This window comes from Pollicipes pollicipes, unplaced genomic scaffold (assembly GCF_011947565.3).
Source record: "Pollicipes pollicipes isolate AB1234 unplaced genomic scaffold, Ppol_2.1 Scaffold_4881;HRSCAF=5763_pilon_pilon_pilon, whole genome shotgun sequence".
Classification (NCBI taxonomy): Eukaryota; Metazoa; Arthropoda; class Thecostraca; order Pollicipedomorpha; family Pollicipedidae; genus Pollicipes; species Pollicipes pollicipes.
This window is the reverse complement of record NW_023596576.1, coordinates 20,023,068-20,038,086: the sequence shown is the minus strand read 5'-3', so window position 1 is coordinate 20,038,086 and position 15,019 is coordinate 20,023,068. Positions and strand designations below refer to the sequence as shown.

Genomic DNA, 15,019 nt, shown 5'->3' with positions numbered 1-15,019 from the left:
CTCGAGCTTATGCCTGCATCCAAATATCCGAGGAACAGCGGAGGGACAGCATACGGCAGAAAATGCGCACCGTATACAAATTAGCTTCATGAGCTACCATTTCTAAAAAATGTACGATTAGACTAAAATTGCCGGCGTGGAGTAAGAGTCAAATGGTCCGTGCACGAGTACACAGGCGCTTGCGGAAGCAGCTGACCACTCAGGGCATGGAACATTTCGTCTTCGACAGGGGCTTCATTCGTTTTCAGTTGGGCTGGGCTCCAGTCCACGACTTTCATAACAAAATTGATCAAAATTCCTGTTTTGTGTATTGAGTATAAGCTTATGTGCAGCCATTTACCACATCCATAGTTCGCACGCTGTGGATGTGGTAAATGGCTGCACTGACTGCTGCCAAAATGACTGCTGCTGTGGATGCACACCAAAGTCAAAATCATTACTCAACCATCCCAGCTCATTTACGAAGTTACACTCCTGACGCGGAGGCATCCATGGGGTGTATATGAATGGTAGATAAGCATCCCCCAGGAATGGGAGAAGTGTTTTTTCATGCGCCGGATCTAGATGCAATCGCGTTTTCGCGAATTCTGCGTGATATCACCCATGGTCCCAGGCAGATATCGCAAAAATTATCTTCTGGCAACAAAAAGTCAAATTTCCTCCAAAACCCTGCCAATTCCGATCAAATTTCTGCCAAAACGCCAACTATTTGGCGCAACCCTCTCAGCTCAGGGGAAGGGCATGGCCTCGCCGCCCGCCCCCTTGACTACGTCCCCGCATGTTCCTCCACTCATCCGGTGACAACGCTCATTGGCGTGCACCTCGCATGAAGTGCAGACGTAAGCTAGGAGCAGCGTGAACTGCAGTTATGTAGGCCTGCTACAGATTGTGCTCATTCTAGACCGGAAGCCGGTCGTAGGCGAGGAGATCCATACCGCATTCGCCGCGGCCACATCAGTGAAAGATCTCCGACTTCGCTCGGGTGTAGGTGGCAACCGACTGACGCTAACAGTAAAGTGATGTTATCCCTGCGTCCGTTAGATAGTACCTAAAAAGAAACCCAATGCTCTAGATAAAGAGACGAAAATAATCAGGAAGTCAATGAGCATCAACGGAATTATCAGGAACTGAACGAGTTTCGCTTGCCGTACCGCCGCAGAACTTCCGGGTCTATGGCATGCGGTACGGAAAATGAATGAATAAACGCGATCTCAATACAACCAAGCCGGAAATATCCTGTACCTGCGCACGTCTGGTGTGCTTTCAAACGGCATGGTTCGATAAGCCAGCTTGTCAAGCGCACTCCCAGTGCAGAGATCGTCAGAACAAGACATGTATTCCAGAAATCAGCCATCGCACATTTGTGTGCAAACACCAAATAACAGACATGCAAATGTTAAACATCCAATTCAGAGAGCATCATAATATATCATCCATATCGGTCAAAAGTACGATTACGACGGGCAGCAGGCGTTAAAACAACGTATGATTTTCCCATTAAGAAACACCAACCGAACCAACACCATACACAGCAAAAGAAAACCGTTTGGAGTGTGATTTGTTCGACAGGTGTATAATCTGGGCGCACACAAATCTGACACACGATGAGATATGAGCGAACAGCACACGATTTCGCTATTCATATATCACCACTCACGTTCAAGCAGCCTTTTGCCAATAGCACAGGACGAAAGTTCCCTTTTCATGTCACTAGCCCAATGAGCAAAACAGGCTCCACACACCTCCACCAGTAAAAATGTCGATGACCCAGCCTTAAGATGACTAGAACTGACACGAGTCACGGCACACCCACGTCGCAAACGCTGGCTTTTTCGCCCCTTCTAGTTTTTTTGGAAAGACAACTCTGCACAATGCAACAGCCTCGTTGGTAGACACTGGTCAGACCCGAAGTTCTCCAAACACCGCCCTCGGATTCCCACTCCCGGAATGAATTGGGATCATCAACAAGCCGCGTCGCGACCGGCGCGGTAACAGCGGTGGGCACACGACATTCAGTTAACGAAGCGTGGCAACAGACTGGCAGCGCGGGACCAATCACGGCGCCGGGCCAGCCCGACCAATGGCTCGCGATCCGGCCAAGAAAGATGCCTTCCCAAGACAACGAGCGTCTCAGAGGCCGGGGGCGCGTCTGTGAGCCGGTCTGCGCGACCGTCCGACGGAAGGCAGCCAGGTGCGAGGTCTGTCGCCCTCTCCTGATCACGACCTGAGCCGAACGAACCAATGTCGCGGCCACCGGGCCTTCGGACGTCGCACGGCTGCCGTGGCCACGCGACCGACCGCGGTCCAGGCGGCGTCACATCCGCACAGCTGACCCGCCCCAACCCCGACACCGGACGGAACCCCACAGCACCACAGCAAACACCGCAACACACAGGTACGCCACATATCGCCGGCTCGGCCGACACGTCGCCACCATCGGAGAGCCCGCACGAGCCGTCCGACGGCCCAACACCGAGGTCGCCGCGGCAGACACGCTCATCAGCGATTTACCGCTCCCCAGCCGCCACACGCCACTCGGCGACCTCCCAACGGCAGACACGGCCACGGGGCGCGATGAGCTCGCCGGACGGGTCACGCTCTCTGGCGATTCGACGCCACCGACGCCACACGACACTCATCGAACACCGGCGGCGGAGCGAGACATGGCGGGGCGCACAGGCCGCTCCGACACGGCCGGGCGGACCAGTGCTCACACGCGCCACGCCGCCGCCGCGGCTCACCGCGACCATGCTCCGTGTCACACGGGACTTTATGGCGACGAGGACAGCTGTTCACAGGACGACGGGCCGTTACACCGTGCGAGCATCCCCGACGCGCCAAATGTGATGACGGACATGGAAATGGCGCAATGACCAGAACCTTGGAAGAGAGAAGTGGAATGGAATGGAATGGAATGGAATGGAATGGAATAGTGAGCAGTTGGCATGGTGGGCTGCTCCCTACATGTATTCAAATGCACACCAGACCAGAAATATCGGCCGACGATGGCTTGCTGCAGCTGGGATCGATCCATGCGCGCAGCAACAATGGCCCTGATATTTTATGTACGACGCGCACATGCCAAAAACTGGAGCGCGATCATACGTTTTCAGTGATGAAAACCGACCGGCCACTGAAACGGGAACTAAATGCGACGATAATGCGGGAAGCAGATACGACCATTACCACACACTATGTGCGAAAAGTAACCTTACGTTCAATGCTCGCAGAAAGTGACGTCGGATATAAAAGTATATTTGGTTCGCGTTATCGGTTTGATAACGAACGCACACATGTACGCTATGGTCATCATCGGATAAATTAATAGGCCGCACATTCTATCCGCGTCCGAAACTCGCCGTCTTTAGTATCTTTGGTCACTTCCCGTGCGAGCTTAACACAGTCCCGTTTTCAACATGGAAACGGTGACTAGACAACATCTGACTCGCCTGAGAGGCTCGCACAGCCAAGAGCTCACAAACCGCTTCGCCCGGCCGCCCCCTGCCGCGCACCGCACCGCCAGAGCGTTACCGCAGCTCCGCCACGGCGGGGCGGGGCGGGGCGGGGCGGGGCGGGGCGGGGCGGGGCGGGACGCCGGTGGTCTCAAACGCCGGCCGCCGGCTGGCCGGACTCTGAGAGCAGCCGCTCCACCTCCTCCAACTCGTCGTCGCTGCTGGCCGACGTCGGCACGCGCTCGACCCGGCCATGCGTCCGGTGTACCGGCGAGTACCTGCCGGCAGAGGACGCCGCCAGTCGGCAGGTGAAGCAGTCAGTCGGAAGATCACGCCGTCAGTCGGCCGAGGACTTTGGTTGGAAGATGACACCGATAGTGGGCAGAGGACGACGTTAGCCGGACGACCACGCCGTCAGTCGGCAGAGGACGCCGTCAGTCGGCGGAGGACGATGTCAGTCGGCAGAGTACGATGTTAGTCGGACGACCACGCCGTCAGTCAGCAGAGGACGCCGTCAGTCGGCAGAGGACGCCGTCAGTCCGCGGAGGACGAAGTCGGTCGAAAGAGGACGACGTTAGTCGGCAGACGACGTCGTCAATTGGAAGAGGTCATCGTCAGTCGGCAGATGACACCGTCAGTCGGCGGAGGAAGCCGTCAGTTGGCAAATAAAACCATCAGTCGGCAGAGGACGCCTTAAGTCGACATATAATGTCAGTCAGCAGATGACACCGTCAGTCGGCGGAGAACGTCATCGATTGGAAGAGGACGACGTTAGTCGGCGGAGGACGACGTCAGTCGGAAGAGGACGACGTTAGTCGGCAGAGGACGCCGTCAGTCGGCAGATACCAGTCAGTCGGCAGATAACACTGTCAGTTGGAAGATAACACTGCCAGTTGGCAGAGGACACTGTCGGTCGGCGGAGGACGCCGTCAGTCAGCAGATAACACCATCAGTCGACAGGAGACGTCTTAAGTCGACAGATGATAAGGTCAGTCAGCAGACGACACCGTCATTGGGCGGAGGACGCCGTCAGTCGGCGGAGAACACCGTCAGTCGGCAGGTAACACCGTCATTGGGCGGAGGACGTCGTCAGTCGGCGGAGGACGCCGTCAGTCGGCAGGTAACACCGTCATTGGGCGGAGGACGTCGTCAGTCGGCGGAGAACACTGTCAGTCGGCAGGTAACACCGTCATTGGGCGGAGGACGCCATCAGCCGGCGAAGGACGCCGTCAGTCGGCAGGTAACACCGTCATTGGGCGGAGGACGTCGTCAGTCGGTGGAGGACGCCGTCAGTCGGCAGGTAACACCGTCCACCGGCAGGTGACATTGCCTGCCTGCAGAGGTGACTTCCAGGAGGAAGGCGACACACTCCCCGTCGGCGGCACCATAGACCAACCACACGGGCGGACCCGAGTCGACACAACATTTAAAACAGAGCACGGCAGTCAATACGATACATCAGCGACAGCACCAATCGTACGGAGCGGCATATCAGGGGCACTTCTCTGACGCACCATTGTCAGCAAACAGAATATCCCCAGCATGCAACAGACCTCCCGCGTCGTCACGTCACAGCTCCGAATGACCCTGTCGCGTACACTACGCCGCCGGTATGCTTCCAGGGCCGTTGGCTCCGTTCGACTCTTTCAGATCTTCGCGCTACACCGCTACACGGTAAGTACAGAAGACGAAAAGCTGCATAATATGACGGAGTCCAGTCCACGGAAGCGGACTGGACTGGACTGGACTGGACTGGACTGGACCGGACCGAACCGGACCGGACCGGACCGGACCGGACCGGACCGGACCGGACCGGACCGGACCGGACCGGACCGGACCGGACCGGACCAGCCGCCGGAGCCTGACGTACCTGAACATGTAGCCGTTGACAAGCGACGCGCTGACGGACCGCTTCCGCATACAGCGCTTGATGACCACGAAGAGCAGGGCCACGACGCAGGAGGCAAACACCGCCGCTATGGCCACTGTAACGATCCGCTCCGTCACGTCTACGCTGCAGCAACACGCCCGCCACGCTTCGTATAGGGATAATACGGCACAGCGTAAACCACGGGCAATTACCACGGCAAGCTGAAAAACATGATACTGGTTTGCCTCAATGGTCTGTATGGCCGCGCCGCAATTTGCTTTTGATCGGAACGACAGGATTGCAGATCACTAATTGGCCGCTGGTGGCGGACATATTAAACGGGCAAGCGTTCCAAGTGCGGGAGCAGCTATCATTTGACGGAACAAACGGACTCATACTTGGTTTGGAGCAAACAAGTTCGGACGTTAACACGAACGACTTCAAAGGTTAGCTGTGATTTCCTAAAATGGACGTCGCAGCAAACACAATGCTCCGCTGAATTTTTCTTCACATACGACACCGCTTGCATTCGATTCGAAACCGTACCGCCGTCTCACTATTCGCCTCCCGACGATGTGCCTCGCATTCCCCGTCTTCACACGCCTCTCCACATACCGGCCGTCCAGAAGCCGGCGCCGCCCGAGCTGATCCAGAAGCCCAGCGAGGACGGCGCCAGCAGCGGCTCCACCCGCAGCCGGCTGCCGTTGGAGCTGACGGCGCCCGGCGGCAGCGCCAGCACCAGCGCCGCCAGCTCCATCACATCCACGTTCTCCAGCCGCGTGGTGTGCACGAAGTGACGTCGGAAGGCGGGACCGCGCGCCAGCAGCGGGTGCTCCATGCTCAGCAACTGTGGGTCGTAGCCGTGGTTGCCGAGCGTGCCTGCCGGCAGCGGCCGCCGACGTCAGCCGCATCCAAATGCCGGAAGGGGCACACGCACGCACGCACGCACGCAGTCACACACACAGGCACGCACGCACGCACGCACACACCACGCACGCACGCACGCACGCACACACACACACACACGCACACGCACACGCACGCGCACGCGCACGCGCACGCGCACGCGCACGCGCACGCGCACGCGCACGCGCACGCGCACGCGCACGCGCACACACACACACACACACCACACACACACACACACACACACACACACACACACACACACACACACACACACACACACACACACACACACACACACACACACACACACACACACACGCACACGACGGCTACGGCATGAGGGAATCCCACGTCCGAGGGGTCTCAGTGACTGACACGATCGTGTGTGAGAAGAGGAAGCCGCAGGTGGCTCGAAGCTTCATCTCGTTCGCTTGCCAGCCCACTGATTATTCATCCTCGCACAATACCATTACTGCGAGGCTATCGAGTTCGGCCCGCGGGCGCGGACCTCCCCCCCCACCAGCGAGGTTCCACCCGCGGGTACGGTACCTCCCCCCTGACCGCGCCGTCCCCAGCCTGAGGTGCCGTCCGCGGGCGCGGTACCTCCCCGCCCTGCCCCTCCCCTCACCTGTGAGGTTTCGCCCCTCTTCTCGGTAGCTCTCGAGCGTGGCGTTCAACCCGGGCGTGACGAACATGTAGCCCTCGTGCGCCACCAGCAGGATGTCGGGCACGCGCGGGTTCCGGCGGTAGTGCCACCGCTCGGGGATCTTCTCCTTCACGTACACTGTGTAGTTCAGGCCCAGCTTCTCCGAGCCGTCCCGCAGTCGGTCGTACACGGTCAGGCTCTTGCCTGGCGAAAGTGCCAGCGAACGGAAAGGTCAGGCTTAAAGTTTAGAGCGTATCACGGTCAGGCACGACCACGCTCGCGAATGACGGGCGGACGGGCGGCCGGTAAGGTAAGCAAAGTGGTCACGCATCGCTTGATCGATGAGGGAGGGGGGGGGGGGGGAGGAGAGGCTACGAAATAGCGCAGAATAAGAACTATGGCAAAGGTAAATTTATATTCACTGCACGTGAACAATTCCTGCTTATGATCTTTCCGCAAGTAAGTCCGTTCCCTATTCACATTAACTGAAAACTGAGAGGGACCGGAAGATGGCAAGCTAGATATTTCACCCGCTAAAGCATACCCCGTGAACACGAACGTACGTAACGGAGGCTTCAAACGTATCTCCCAGACATTGCGCAGTACTTTCTTCATATCCAACTTCACACATTGCGTCACGGCAATCAGCAGCATTGCCGGCAGCAGAAGCAAAGGGTCAACAGCCGGCAGTCAGAGCACGGCTCAGCGGCAATCCGTGGGCAGCTGCCGAGGTCAGCAGCCGCCGCCGCACCAGCGCGGCGGCACGGTGTCTGCCCCACGCTCACCTGTGCGCGGCACGATCCGGAGCACGGGGTTGGGTCCCAGCGCCTGATACCAGTCCGGGTCGAGCAGCGCGTCCAGGTCGATGAGGTGTCCGGGCGGCACGGCCGACATACCGTGGTCGGACGTCACCACCAGGTTGACGCGGTCCTCCAGCTCGAACAGGCGCAGCGTGCGGACGATGTAGCCGAGCAGCTCGTCCGTCCGCCGCAACTGCTCCCACACCTGAGGTGGCGGGCCAGCGACACCATACAGCGCGCGCATGGCGGCTACATCCGCCGCAACTGCTCCCACTCCTGAGGTGGTGGGCCAGCGACACCATACAGCGCGCACATGGCAGCCACGTAGAGGGTGACGGGAGGGGGGGGGGGGGGGGGTCGGTGCTGGCTGGCTACGCAGCGTAAAGTTAAAGCGTTCCGGCTGCGGTGTGATTTCGCGAAGATTCACCTCATCATTTCGTTCTGCCTCCACATTCCAAAGTGGATGCACTTTCCTCTGGTCTCCTCCAGTTGACGGCCAACACGGCTCAGGCATACAACAGTCCACAAGCGGTCACATTCGCGAAGACGGAGCCACCCCGAGCCCAGAGTGGACCGACTACCGTAACACGTCAGAGCCGCAAAACCGCGATCGGATTACAACGCCAGACCGGTCACACAGGTCCGGGGCCAGCGCGGGGCGCGAGCCTGACGGCTGACCTGCGGCGAGTCCGGTCCGAAGGCGTGTCCCACCGCGTCCGGCTGCTCGATGTACCAGAGCACCAGGTTGGCCGGCCGCTCGGTGTCCCGCAGCCAGTCGAACACCATGCTGACCCGCTCGCGCCAGGGCACCGACCTGTCGGCACGGTCGCGGGGTGTCGGCTCTGGTACCGGCACAGTACGTGGGGTGTCGGCTGTGGTACCAGCACAGTACGTGGGGTGTCGACTGTGGTCCCGGGGCGGTACGCGGGAGTGTCGACTGTGGTCACGGGGCGGTGCGCGGGGTGTCGACTGTGGTCACGGGGCGGTACGCGGCGTGTCGACTGTGGTCACGGGGCGGTACGCGGCGTGTCGACTGTGGTCCCGGGGCGGTGCGCGGGGTGTCGACTGTGGTCACGGGGCGGTACGCGGGGTGTCGACTGTGGTCACGGGGCGGTACGCGGGGTGTACACCGTGGTCGCGGGGCGGACCGCCATACACACGTGCTTCGGGCACCTGTCGAGGCGCGGTGCGCCGCTGGCGGACACGCCGACCAGACAACGAACAAGGACCTGACGATCCGGGTGATCGCCACACGAGAACACTGCGACGCGGCTCCACAGTACAGACTCGATTGGGTATCAGCTTCTCCAGCTGGGTAGTGGCTGGAAATGTCACTCAGGCTGATTACGTCGGGCTTCATACGTAAAAGTAAGCGTTCGCGCAGGCACAATGGCGGAGTCCCCGCCACTGATGTAGCCAGCGCCGTTTCTCACTTGTTGTAATTCTGGACATAAGTGGGAGGCCTGATGTACGCGCAGCCGGGCCACATCATGCAGCCACTGTAGCGACCGCCGGCCGCGGCCTCGTTCAACGCCTGTCCACAAACACGACGTCAACGGTTCACTACTTGTAAAATCAGGCTGGCCAAAGCAAATGAGGGCAGCCTCATGCGGGTGTCATTGGGTTGGGTTTGCCACGAGCAGACCATCGCAAAAGACGTGAAATGAAAGGCGAATCACATCTTGAAGACGACACGATGAAACCGACAAGGGAGTCTGGAAAGCAATTCAAAGGCCAGGCCTAAACGAATACAATAGCATTGTTAAAACTGGTCGCCATGATCGGAATGAAAGGTGACACCGTGGCACTCGATGCATGGACAACTCACCCAGATAGGCTGCACTTGGTCGTTGTAGTTCCAGTAGGCAGTCTCATTCATGTCCACCACCCGCTTGGACTCGGGATCAATGTACGGTCCGATGACACCGTGCGACTCAGCATACAGGCCAGTCGCCATGGAGATGTGATTTGGAAATGTCTTGGAGGGGAACACGGGCCGCACGTGCGGCACGAACGACCACTGGCGCAGCTGGTCAAAGTGTGTCAAGTTGCCCCTGTACAGGAAATCGTACCGAAACCCATCGAAGGATAACAAAAGCAAGATAGGCTGCTCGGAAATGCTAGTCACCACTAGCCACTGACTGGGGAAAAGCAGAAGGCAGAGAATGGGCATGGCTGACCTGGCAATCACTGCCATGGCGGATGGTTACCTCTTATCCCACAGCAGGGACTTGGGATCTGTTTGATGCAACACACAGACCTCCAGCAATGCTTCTGGCAGACAACCAATTTGCTTAGCTAGCTCAGTTCAGCCAATTGCATGTAATTACTGTTTGGATTCTTCCACTCATGCTGAAATGGAGAGGTAATTTAGTTGGTACCTAGTTGTGTGCTTGTCCCCACAATTTGTCTAAATCCAAAACATTTGCTAAATAAACCTGGTTGTTTGAAGTTTTGCTGTTTGCTTGTATCTTCCATCCAACATGAAACATGGATGACCATGTTAGCAATGAGACATCCAACATGAAACATGGATGGCCATGGTAGCCATGGGACATGCTATGGTAAAGTATCTGTGCACTGCACTTCATGATTATTTGCCAGGGTTTTAATGTGGAACATAAAGCATGCCTCAAAAACTCACCTCACTCATCCATTCCCCTTAAACTAATTATCTTAGCTTGCCTTTTTAGGCAAATAACTTGGTTGCATACTTTCACTGATAAATACTATTTTTATTTTCCTCAAGTAGCATCCTATTGTTTCAAAACATCATCACAATCACCTTCTCATAACTTTCTTATTATATCACCCATTTTCTTGCTGAAGATTATGCCGGGCTGCGGGAGCAAGTGGAAACCCTAGTCACCTGTTTATGGCTTGAAGAGTGGCAGAGTGGTGCCATTTGAGCTGAAAACCTATATGTTGGCACACTCAGCTAGCTGATTCATGAGCCTTGTTATAAATATATATATATATATATATATATATATGTATGGTCATCTATCTTTCCCATCCATCATATTAATGGAGCAGCCACTTGAATTGCGTCAAATTTGTTTTACCACTTTGTGGATGGTGACAACCAATGTCATCTAATTATTACTCAATCAATGTTTGTGTTACAGAATTATTTTCATTTGTTATATCCTTTCCACAGCAGAAGCTGAGAGTAACAAAACTCTTTCTTATGAGAGCATATAAGAGGTGAATTGATTTTGGGGTTGAAAATATAATGAAGTACCACAATTTCATATGATGAGCTGCTCACCTTATGAATGATGCTGCATGATGCAAACATGATGTCTCTATAACATTTGCAGTTAAGATAGTGCCATTAACATGTGCAACTATCTTCTGACAACAAATAATAGGCTGCCAGCTAAGGAGTGGGGATGTAGATGGTGGCTGAAAGACCAAGGTTTGGGTAGTTGATTCAAGTTTGATAAATATAAGATATACTCAGTTGCAAGCACCTAATAATGAGAATGCAGCCCCATTAATGACAGACACTGCACCCAGAAGAAACTCAAATCATTATCACGTGGCACCCATACATATGCCAGGAGTGTACTTCACCATAAAGCTTCAAAGAGAGCCCAAAGTTCTACAGGCCCTAAAACAACATCTGGGCTTTAGTTGTGTGTTTTGATTACAATTACACCAAAATAATGTAAACCAGTAAACCAAATTATGGCCAATAATAAAAAAATAGTGAGTACTCATTTAGCTTGGTTCACAACCCAAAAAATAATCAGCAACAGAATGATATAATAATGTGCTACCCAATCTTGTCATAGTGTAAACTCAATACAAGTTCCACTTCTCTCCACTTAAGATGCACTAAATCTGAAATCACTGACTGATGATTTTCAGAAGCACCCAAGCTCCACATATCAGCTAAAGCTGGCCACCCCTTCAACTAAATCAAACTCAAATGCTATGGTATTGCATTGAAAGGACCAACATGAAACCATTTGACAAATCTACCTCTCAAATGTTTTTTCACTGCTTCTGATATGGGCTGTGCTTCAGCTGGCATTGCCACCTGCCAGGTTCAGTGTCTGAAGCAAGTCCACATATAAGCATATTCATATTCAGCACACTTCTGCCCAAGATTACCTGTGCATAATCATAATTCCTTCAAACATAGGCTGCCCATGGAGTGTAAATGGAAGCCAACATGCACCAAATGCTGAAGTTGCTGGTTCGCAGCATGCATGCACTGCAGTTGTTCTTGGGATGCTTGAATATTTCCCAAATCCACAAATATGTTCCAACATCACACCAAAAATATCAGTGCAACCACGAATACATCATGTGGGTTATGATCAATCAATCATGATCCCCACTCGATATAGCCTGCAGGCCACGAAGAAAGCCCAACATTATCGCAATTTCACCCACGCAGACCCCCGCCCGCAACCAAAACCTCGCACGACGTATAGCATCCACACCACCGCATCCCCACCGTAACACCCGTCCTCAGCGCTGCGGTTCAATGTTTACGCCGCTTCCTCGCTTGCTCATGCTGCGCCAAATCATGCACCCGGCGTGACGAAGGTGATATGGTAGCTCCATTTCGAGAATTGGTGGAGGTAAATCCCCGGTTGCTAGATGTCCTAAGAGAATTTGCGTGCCGGTGGGGTTGTCGAGGCGATACCCGCAGCGGTAGTTGCAGCAACCGACTATCATAGAAGTCGAGGATCAGCTCGACGTACAGGTCGCGAAAATCTAAGCCGTTAGTTTTGATGGTTTGGCCCCAAGTGTGACCACATTCTGTTGTACCACTAAAACATTGAGGTTACATTCCGGCGTGTAAGTTTCCTTTTTCATAGGGGTGGGGGATCCCATGAATCTTACCCATTCCATTTTCCAGACGCATTTGTGCACATACTTTGGCCACGTCTTTTTGTGATTATACTTTGAGCCCTTGTGTCATCCTATCAGATGTCTCACGTAAAAACCGTCTGGCTGGAAGTGGAGTGGAGCGGAAGTGGAAAATTGGTGGCGCCAACCCATTGGGGGGAACCAGGGGCGGCGCCACCAATTTCTGATAGGGTGGGGGAGGGGCAGGCCGAAAAATGTTGCAAGACTTGAGTAAAAATAAATGGACAGAAATGGTGCCTTTAATAGCTGACGTTCCCGTCAATGATCATTGTTACGCACATTTTTCATGTGCCGTGAGTTACACCGCCAGAAGGGTAAGGCATGGGGGCGTGGAATTCAGAGATGAGGGCAGATCTAAGACACACCACTTCCTGAAAATTTAGCATTGGCCCTTTGAGCGTTGACCGGAAAGAAACCAGCAAAGGGGCTATCATTGCCTTGCCTTTCCGACGTGGACAGAGGTCCGTTGCTTCGGAATATATTATCCAACGGAAAATATTATCACAATATCGCAGCTCGTTCTCAACACAGTTCATATTATCATCTGGACCAGGTGGCCACATCATGTAGCAGTGCGTAAACGCGTGTATGTACAGTGGCAAAAGTTTTGCAGGGTGATATTTCATGCATTTTTCCCCGCAGCTACACTATGGCTTGGATGTCCGATTCCAAAACGCTTTTGTTTGCTTATGGAAACTAATAACAGAATAAGTCTGGCCATTCATTACGATGTATATAAAGCATTCCAACGACACGTTGCTTGAGGATCTCATTCCAGGCCTGCACCACCACAGTTTATGGTGCTGCCCCAAACGCCGTCAAACATTCTTTTATTTGATGCGTTTTTGCTGGCAAAAGCAACTGCAGTCCATCAATTAGATGAGCCGGATCCATTTGCTCCAGGCGAAGGCAAGCACGTAACACACTGTTGCTGGGCCGATCCTCTTCTGCGCCACCATTAATCAAAGCAAGCTTTCAGCCGGTGTCGAACGCTGAAGCTGCATTCAGCTGTGGTTGGGCTGGCGGGCATGGGCATGGAAAGACAATCAAGTTTGACAACTTCAGGGATAGGTTCCCGCGCGTTGTAGCCCACATTGCGGAGAAGAAAAAAAACAGGGGAAGAGACGTAAATGTATTCACCAGCGACTATATTTGCTCCCTCGGCAAGTGGCAAAGGGTAGATCCGTTTGGCTCTGTAGTGGCGCTGCTCCTGGTCGTTTCCGTAGGGTTGGTATACGCAGCTTCTGCGCGACCTGGAATAAGACTGCTACCAGCTTGAAAAGAGTAAAGAAATGAATGAATGGAATTGGGCCTCTTCCGGTAACATAAGTGACATGCTGCAACGCAGTAAAGTTAAGGCAAAGCACACTTTAAATATACTCCTGTACGTCGTATGGGTTGAAGAACCGTGCCCGACTGATGGGGGACATCTGTGACCCTTTAAAGATTTTCTAACGCCGTAAAAATACAAGGCCGCAATACCCGCGAAATCTTTAGAACCAGTTCGTCAGGCTCGTAGCCAAAATCTTCCTCGCGACGGGTCAGATATAAAAAGTTGTCTTAAGATACACAGCGTATCATGATTGTATCTGATTGGCAAAACTGCAGAAAATGCGGCTCCAGTCACTCAGGGATAATATTCTGAAATGGGTGCCTGCCAGTCCGGCCAGTCATTGATTGCCGGAATGCTCCCTGAAAGCCATTCCACTGCAGGTTACAAGGCTATAGAATGTTAAAGATCAAACACAGGTAAATACAAATGAAACACAGAACGGAATACTTTTGCAATATACACCAAGCCTGTCCATATTTCAACAAGTTATGATGGGTCTAACTTTTTGGCTGTTACCTCAGACTAGTCTCGGCCAGCGCAGTGACTTGGTATGAACTTCAAAATTGCCCCGGGTACAACATGGATGGTACTAAAAAAGGTATTCACAATTCCGCACCGCTGCGTTTCGTTGTTTTTTAAATTTTGGTTTTGTTCCGTTTTAGCTCTTTGCTCAGCCCCGGAGACATTTAGAGCAAGGATTTCTGCCCCCTCGGCCATCATCGTCGTGATTAGGGCCTAACGACGCACTTATCTGGTGGGTCTAATAGCATCGCCTGCCTCTCGCCCTGATAAGGAGCGGCGGGCACCACGGAGACGTCCCCCGACAGAACCCGGCTGAGACTTTGCCTTCATTTCAAACCGGAGCTTTGTCGCACCAAAACAGTTGAAAAGACAATTGTTTAAAATTGCATTTATATTCGACTAAAAATACTTTTAACATACAAATTTATCTACATTGTCGCAAATTGTAACCAGTGGAGCACGGCAACCGATGAAGAACAAAAAAGGAGGAGGGAGGGGGGGGGGGAGTGGGCTGGGCATTTCGTTCCGAAGACTGAATGCATATATTTTGTTATAGAAACCATTTTGTGTGCGCTTTGAGACAGCGGCCGGCTCGTA

At 53.8% G+C, this 15,019-nt stretch overlaps 1 protein-coding gene and 1 long non-coding RNA gene across 2 annotated transcripts; both read right to left on the bottom strand.

Annotated features, from left to right (window-relative positions):
* Positions 1-3,564: 3,564 nt before the first annotated feature.
* On the bottom strand, positions 3,565-5,973 carry LOC119101355 (uncharacterized). The gene is made up of 3 exons (XR_005094545.1): positions 5,938-5,973; positions 5,323-5,437; positions 3,565-3,730 (listed from the first exon to the last, which is right to left on the bottom strand). It is a non-coding gene; the product is annotated as an uncharacterized LOC119101355 (long non-coding RNA).
* Positions 5,974-6,162: 189 nt separating this feature from the next.
* LOC119100096 (ectonucleotide pyrophosphatase/phosphodiesterase family member 5) lies at positions 6,163-9,634 on the bottom strand. The gene is made up of 7 exons (XM_037223210.1): positions 9,506-9,634; positions 9,111-9,211; positions 8,356-8,491; positions 7,663-7,882; positions 6,860-7,081; positions 6,550-6,560; positions 6,163-6,201 (listed from the first exon to the last, which is right to left on the bottom strand). The coding sequence occupies exons 1-7, from the start codon at positions 9,632-9,634 to the stop codon at positions 6,163-6,165; spliced, it is 858 nt and encodes a 285-aa protein (XP_037079105.1).
* Between the last annotated feature and the right edge of the window lie 5,385 nt (positions 9,635-15,019).

Coding starts and splice junctions, on each gene's coding strand:
- LOC119100096 (XM_037223210.1), bottom strand. CDS start 9,634: ATGGCGACTGGCCTGTATGCTGAGTCGCACGGTGTCATCGGACCGTAC. Junction 7,883..8,355: donor TCGGACCGGACTCGCCGCAG/GTCAGCCGTCAG, acceptor CCGCCACCTCAG/GTGTGGGAGCAGTTGCGGCG. Junction 7,082..7,662: donor CCGGATCGTGCCGCGCACAG/GTGAGCGTGGGG, acceptor CACTTTCGCCAG/GCAAGAGCCTGACCGTGTAC.